Source organism: Limulus polyphemus, unplaced genomic scaffold, assembly GCF_000517525.1.
Source record: "Limulus polyphemus unplaced genomic scaffold, Limulus_polyphemus-2.1.2 Scaffold2, whole genome shotgun sequence".
Classification (NCBI taxonomy): Eukaryota; Metazoa; Arthropoda; class Merostomata; order Xiphosura; family Limulidae; genus Limulus; species Limulus polyphemus.
This window is the reverse complement of record NW_013665612.1, coordinates 610,573-618,433: the sequence shown is the minus strand read 5'-3', so window position 1 is coordinate 618,433 and position 7,861 is coordinate 610,573. Positions and strand designations below refer to the sequence as shown.

Genomic DNA, 7,861 nt, shown 5'->3' with positions numbered 1-7,861 from the left:
CTTACAACACTAAAATCCGGGTTCAATTCCCTGCGATGTACAGAGTGCAGGTAACTCATTACATAGCTTAGCACTAAGAAACCAATTACAACAAATTTTCCTCCATAACCTTCATCATCTACATATTTAGGGGATAACAAACTTGATGAATATTTAAGTTCGAATAGTTAAAAAATAGAATGTTGTAAACTAGCTTCACATTTCAAGTGGTCGACATATAGTAAAAAAAAAGCTCTCCACTTTGAAATATAATCGAGAGTAAATATCCTAACAAAATATTTTACTGGTAGAATAATAAAATATAATATTCTTTGCAGAAAAGTGCATTTGATGAAGATAGTGTTTCATGATTGCATGTGAATCTTACCTGCTGGTATGATGGTATAGTTGCAAGGCTCTTTTTGTGCACCAATTTCATTCTTTCCCCAACAACTTAATATTCCGTAACCGTATCTTGTTCTTGGCTTGTATGTAGCTTCACTGATTGTTCCATTTGTTGTGAAAGAATGAAGCTCGATACGTTCAAATGTATTGTTCAAAGACCAATGAAAAGTAACATCTTCTGGATCTGCTAGAACTTCGCACCTGATAATCACAGACTCTATCCTAGCAACGCCGTAAACGATTTTCTGGCCAGGCTTACAAACAGGAGCGTCTATGATTAAGATATAATTTAAAATAAACGTGCATCGTATAGGCTCATATTTTACATTCAACATTCTAGAGTGTCTATAAATCTATTCATTATCTTTATTTCACTTAGTTTTACTCTTAAATCTAAAATCTGGTTTACCTAGAGATCATTAACAAATTTCTTAAAGTATAATTTGTGACTCTAAACTATTTACATAAATATCGCTGAAGAAACAACATAAGATATAATACAGAAGAATGTGACAGTTTACGAATGAGTGAGATAATGAAAAACAAAAAGGAAATGTGATTTTAACCCAAATTACTCACAGTGTACCCTCAGTATTATTTCTTCACTCTCTACTTCTCCCTCTACATTGGCTGCGACACACTGATAACGCCCTCGTCTTTCTCGAGTAACTTTCTGTAATACCAAAGTCTGGTTACTGATGATGATACCCTCTTTTGTCTTGCTGAAGAATGGCTTGCCTTCAAACCTCCACCCAACTTCCGATACCCAGGGATTAGCTTGAATGTTACAATCGAAGTAGACATCGCTTCCTTCTTTAATAGTATCGTGCTGTATATTTGCTCCTAACGAAAGTCTCAGCTTTGGTAGATCTTAAACAGATGTAAGACGTCAGTTATCAAGAAAATGTGAATTGTATACGGAGCTATTCGTATGTGATTATAGCACGTAGTAGAACAGCTTGATAAGTTGATCGAAAAATGAATAACATTCGGTACTGGGTGTAAACTGTCTTTATTAAAACAAATGTTGTACGAGTCATATTATTAAATATATATTATATTATGTATATAACTTCTTAATACATTACCAAACTGATATTAGTTTGAAATTTAATAATGAATGCAATTAGAAGACAAAATATTTTGTTTAAAGAAGTAAAAGTTTTTACATTGTTAATTTTCTATAAAATTATTAAATATTTATATGATAAAAACACTGAGTAGTGTCGTTTGAGCACATTTAAAGATGTCTATCAAATTCCTGGTAAACTAATTAGTTAAGAAAACAAAGTATTTTTTGAATGTTATGCGGAATGTATATCACTGTAATAAAATGAATATATTTAACAACCAGTGTTAAATTTACTGAACTATAGAAATACTTGATTTGTTTAAAAAAAAAAGCTTTATGTTTCTCTACTGGCATGTAAAGAAATCGTTTGAATGTTATCAAGAGTCTCAGAAGGTTTTCTCGCAAGATAGGATGATAGCTGAATTGATCGTAAAACACCAAAAACGACTCTTAAAATTTGAATTTTACAGTAAATGTAAAATTTGATATCCACTGGTTTCAAAACCTCGTAATGTCAGAAAGAGATTTCATTGCTTGAAAAGTCGAGCCAATTTCCTGAAAGTGATGAATTACTAGTTTAAAGTTATAATCTGATTTTTAGCGCACAATGTTGGATAATTTTTCAGTCGATGTTATTAGATTGGGAAATGAGAATTAAGAGATGATTTCTTTAAAGCTATATCTTGATGATCTTTTTTTTTATATTTTGAAGGGTAAGAAAAACTTCTTATAACATGCTGAAATGTAATTAGAATTGTTTAGGATATTCATATCAACTTAGACTAGGTTCCGAAAAATAAACATGCTTGCACATATATATGGGGGGGGGGGGTTAGCATAAAATGTTGCTCTATGGTTTGTTTCGTATTTCGCGCAAAGTTATACGAGGGCTATCTGCGCTAGCCGTCCCTAATTTAACAGTGAAAGACTAGAGGGAAGGCAGCTAGTCATCACCACCCACCGACAACCATTGAGCTATTCTTTTATTAACGAATGAAACGGGTGAAAGGGCAAGCATGTTTAGTGGGACGGGGCTTCGAACCCGCGGCCCTCAGATTGCGAGTAAAGTTCCCTAACCACCTGACCATGCGAGCCATTCGATTTCTGAAACGAAGATCTATACCGATAGGCTTGTATGTAAACGAACTATGAAAAGTATTCTCTATTTTGATATTTTTAATGCTTTAATCATTAGAAAATAATAATGTGGTTTGTTTATATCTCAATATTGCATTTGAAAAGCACAGACAAATATGAAAATAGAAATATATATTTCAAGTTTTGAAATTTTTTGTGAAAGTTTTTTAAGTATGAAAAGTGATTTCGAGCTATTATTAGTTTCAATTTTTTAAGACATCTGTGATACTGTTAAATTGAAGAGACTTCCTAAATAATGTTGAGCTTATATTTTCAATATATTTCAATAGTTCAAGCATCAAGTGAAGATGGAGAATGCAAATTGATTGCAATGTTAATTCTACTTATTTGTTTTGTGATAAACATGAGAATCTAGTTATCAATGCTGGATTTCCGTCATAGTCGCATAGTTTTTCCCTTAAGTTAAAGATCGAAAATCTGACTTTTCCATATTAAGTATAATTTTCAGATGAACAGGAAACAGGAAAATACACAAACACACAAATTATTACTTTTGTAGAATAATAACAAACAAAATAGTTTTACTATACTTTAAGATCAGTCTTACAAAATATAGTAAGTGTCCAGCCGTCTTCCAAGGCACTGTTTGGAATCATAGGGTTATCTGCTTGGCATGATAAATGTTTCCCGTGATCTTCTATCGTGGGTAAAAAGGTAATCTTGCTAACAGTCACATTGTCATTTCTCGGGACTGTTGTTTTGGATATTCTCTCAGTTCCTTTCCACCATAAGATTCGGGCAGGGGGTCTAGAGCCACTTGACTGGCATACAACCTCTACTTGTCGTCCTGCTGAGAGGGGTCGTTTAAGTGTTGAAATTCTGACATCCAGGGGCTTTACTGGTATTATTCATAAAAGAAAACTATGATTAAGATTTAATGCCACAGTAAGGTATACATTAATTTACTCTTTTAATCAAATTTGATTTTAAATACGATAATAGCTGCGAAACATATTCAATATTATGTAATAAAAAAAAAAAGAAAATTGTTGTATATAAGCAATACTTAAGGGATGAAATACGATTTTAGACCAAGTTGTTTTCATTCATTGGAAAATGTCTTAAAATGTGTAATATAAGAAAGTTCGTAGTTACGAAAGAAAAGACAAAAAATTCAGCTCAAGCCATGATTCCTATGTTTATTTTGTATAAGTACTGCCATTTCATGCAACATGTTATCAACATACTGTACTACATTACAGGCTTAGAGAGATATGTTAGAAAAGCCACACATAAACTTCTAACGCCAGAGCAGGCCTTTGTGGAGCTTTCCGAAGAAAGTATATTTATATATTCAGACTACTGGCCTTTAACCTTGTGTATAATTCGATCTACATGAATATTTTAGGAAACAGCGAGTCAAAGAAATAACCTATATGATGTTCAGGGAAGGTACGTTTCTGTACATAGGCAATACATGTTAAGAAAATTAGTGCACAATTTACAATGTGTGTTTTATGTCGTACTGCTCGTAAGTTACTTAAATCGTAAAAGATGAAATAGCGGTATTAAAATAAAGTAGGTGTTGTTTTGGATTCAAAATACGGTTTTGTGATTCCAGAATCATTTTATAAGAAATCTTAGCAAGTATACTGAGCTATAATAAACTGAAATGTATAGGAACAGTCAGAAATATAAGCTCTTGACATCATATGTTAGAACTAACGCCTAATTGAATCCAAATGATTAGAAATGAAGAGTACAGAGATGAGATAGGGCGCAAAGGAACTTAATGCACTATTTAAAACGTACAATTGGAGCTTAGTGGCTTCTCATATTTGTTTTATACGCTTTTGTATAGCACAGATTTATTGAAGCGAAGCATTAATCCCTAATCCATAGAGAAACATTTAATCTTGCGCAAATATTACTTGTCAGTATGTACTTAACCATTACTTAGGCACGTACATATGAACTAAATCGCTCAAACAACATCTATACTATACATTCACGCGCGCGTGTATGTGTGTTTTAGATATTTATGGTTACACTAACTTAGTTAAGCATTATGTATTATTAGTATACATGAACTGCAGAAATATGGATTACACTCGCATTCCATTTCGCATGTCATCCTAAATTAAGCACGCTTCCAATTATGCAGTGTTATTAACGTTTATCACCGTATCTTTGGTAATGTGATGCCTAAATCGAAAATTTAATGAGTTTGAAAGAAATATTTCAAAGCCGTGTTGGTGTGCGATTTCAACATAATCAAGCATACTTTTTATAGCAGCAGGTTAAATGAACTGTGTAAGGCTAAAGAATGCGATATACTTGTCTTAGTTTGTCTCTCGTGCCTGTTTTATAATAGTGGAAAATTTAATATATATCACTGTACGATTACATTCCAATTGCAATTAGAAGAGATCCGTGTTTACTGCGATATATAATTAGGATTATATTTCAACTCTTAAAATCATCTGGTATCTAAAAATATAAAAAACTAAATATTTCGAGGTATTCGCTTTGTATCATTTACGATTATTAATGTTTTAAACTTTCAAGATATTCAATCAACATTTTCTAAACAAAATAATTATTGTGCAAAACAACGAAAATAGTTTACGAATACTTTTCTTTTGAAAATACTTTTTTTTTTACTTTTTGATCATTATGATATTCCTTATATATATATTTAGTTGTCCTTTTGACTAAATCCAAATAATTCAAAGTTCACAATTAATTTTTTTTCGTTGTTTAGCTCCAATTCAGAAATACCTTAGAAAAAACTATTGCTCTCCTTGTATCTTAAACTAATGATGCTGAAGACGTTATTTGAAATTGAAACAGTAATCGATTTCGGTGATGGACGTTGCCTTTAAAGTCAGAACCTAAAGAACTGGTTGTTGGGGATCTCTAGAAATACTTCAGAAGACATCAAAAGCAATTGTATTGAGCCTAGTTGAAACTCAATGAGAAAAGTATACTTCACAAATCAGGAGTGTCAAGAAAGAGCTTGCCTGCTGAATGAGCTGAGATTACTTAGGACAATAGTAATGGTTATAATCAATTATAAAACTTTTCTTGAACTACACTGAGATACACTTTATTAGACAAATACACAAATATTTTTTCAATGAATGATACCGCCAGATTCGTACAGTTTTTTGTACTTGAATTACAATAAATGGGGACAAGTACGTGACATTTAATGCAAAAGCGCAACTGAAGTTTCAACTCTGACTAGAAAATTGGCTTATCATTTCCTCTTTGTAATCAGAAAAATACACCATCATTTGCTGCTTAAATGATGCTTTCATCTTTGTTATCTTATTAACAAGAGAAGCGTTAATATAAATGTTTATATTTATTTGTACAAGGTGCAAGTGACATTCTTAAAACACCACTGTAGATAATAAAAGATGCTTAATGCTTCTACATTTCGTAGAATATTAAAGCTGTTGGTCGAAATGTTAAAACATGTTCTATCTTTATCTTTCTATCTTCGAAAATATTATTGAATTTTACTGTTATCTTTATATCGCATTTTCTCATAAATTATTCTGCATTACGGAAAAGCCATATGTATCTCAGATTTCTGATATTTACAAGAGAATAGTAAAACATTTACGTAGCTTCTACAATACTGCAAAAAAGAACGAATAAATCTCTTGAAACAAATAATTTTCATATTATAAAACGTCCCTTTCTTTAATAAGCAGGTTTAAACGCTATAGTTTAATGTAGTCAATATAATGCATAAAATTATATTTTCCTACACCTTGGAGTGATAGTACTCACGGTTTAAATCCAGTGTTACTGATCTGGACACCGGTACATTAAAGTCGGAGTTAGACGCTTGGCACGTCAACACTGACATCAAGTGATCTCTCTGGAGACGTTTGATTAACAGCTCATTCCGAACAATTCCTCTTGGGGTCAGGTTGTAATCATCGTCCAGCAGGGCTGAGTCTCTCCACCACGTGACAGCTGGAGTTGGGTCTCCTACATCACAGAAAAAAAAATCCTGTATTGTGAACTTTATAGCTGGTTTGCTATTTCATAATATAATTAAAAACTTTTACTTTGCAACTCAAAACTATATATTCATTTTCATAATCTTGTTCATGGGAAGAGTTCTGTAGCATTGCAACATAAATGTGTGTGTAATAACTCCTTATAGCTGATTCTAAGTAAATATTTACTTTTGTTAGTGGTATAAAACATAATCAAATATTTAAATTTACAAATTACTGGTCATATTGAATGAAATAAAATATTCATTTTAGTATTGTTGAATACATAACTTTGTGCTGCAAATGCACAAAAACTATTGAAAAACTACTAATGAGAAAAATAGACTGTTTTGGTTAAATACTTCAGTTATGGTGCCGAAATTAAAACATCAGCTCAGATTCACAAGGCTTCAAAGCGTGAGACGATAACATATTGATCTAATCTAACTCGTTAGAAATCCGCCATCTGGACCGCTTTGCTTTAGTTGACGTGCTTACTGGAACTTAAAAAAATAACATGAAAGTATTTATAATTTTTTTTGTATATTTACAGGTACATAGATAACTAGACTGAAAATAATTTAAAAAAGAAAAATCAGTATATATATACCCCAAAATGTTTAAAAATAATGTTACTAGTTTTGTCTGTTAGATTTAATAACAATTATGATATATAACTTAATAGGAACTTAAAATGTCATTTCAAACTAAAATTATATTGAATAGGGGTACTTATTTTTAGCAAATGAGTTAAGCAAAACGTGATTGCAGTATTTAACTATTTGGCTAAATAATAAGTAAATAAAATTTGAAGCTTTTTAAATCGTTATGATTAAATTACTTACCATTCTCAAACCTTTCAGTTCGTCTGTTTAATGTAATTTGTCATTTGCCATTTTGATATTATATTGGACACACAAAATAAGCTTTCAATATACGTTTTCCATATAATTCGATGTTTATTTTATTAACTGGTGCTTTACACATTTCCAGACCTGTATATGATTAAGCTAATACATAAAGTTGTATGTTATTAATATTTTAAGGAAGAGCAATGTGCGTGAAAGAAATACAGGGTTATCTTACAAGCGCTTAGTTTATTAACTTTTATTTTTTATTGCAATTTTCACCACATGTAAAGTAAAATTTATAGCTTATGTATTACTTAGATAAACCTACTTTTTTGCACATAAATTGAAAATTATATGTCATTAGAATTATTGTATTGTGTAAAGAATTTGTTATTATATATTTATTTTAATATCAACGTTTGTTTAGATGAAGTTTA

General features: G+C 31.1%; 1 protein-coding gene across 2 annotated transcripts in view; it reads right to left on the bottom strand.

The window, feature by feature from the left end:
* LOC106466034 (nephrin-like) overlaps positions 1 to 7,861 on the bottom strand; it is a 122,147-nt gene that overhangs the window by 32,387 nt on the left and 81,899 nt on the right. For both annotated transcript variants that reach the window (XM_022393963.1, XM_022393918.1), the window contains exons 4-7: positions 6,359 to 6,562; positions 3,162 to 3,452; positions 964 to 1,254; positions 368 to 655 (exon numbers count right to left, since the gene is read on the bottom strand). In XM_022393963.1, the coding sequence (XP_022249671.1) occupies positions 368 to 655; positions 964 to 1,254; positions 3,162 to 3,452; positions 6,359 to 6,562 (1,074 nt within the window). The remainder of the gene's footprint in view (positions 1 to 367; positions 656 to 963; positions 1,255 to 3,161; positions 3,453 to 6,358; positions 6,563 to 7,861) is intronic.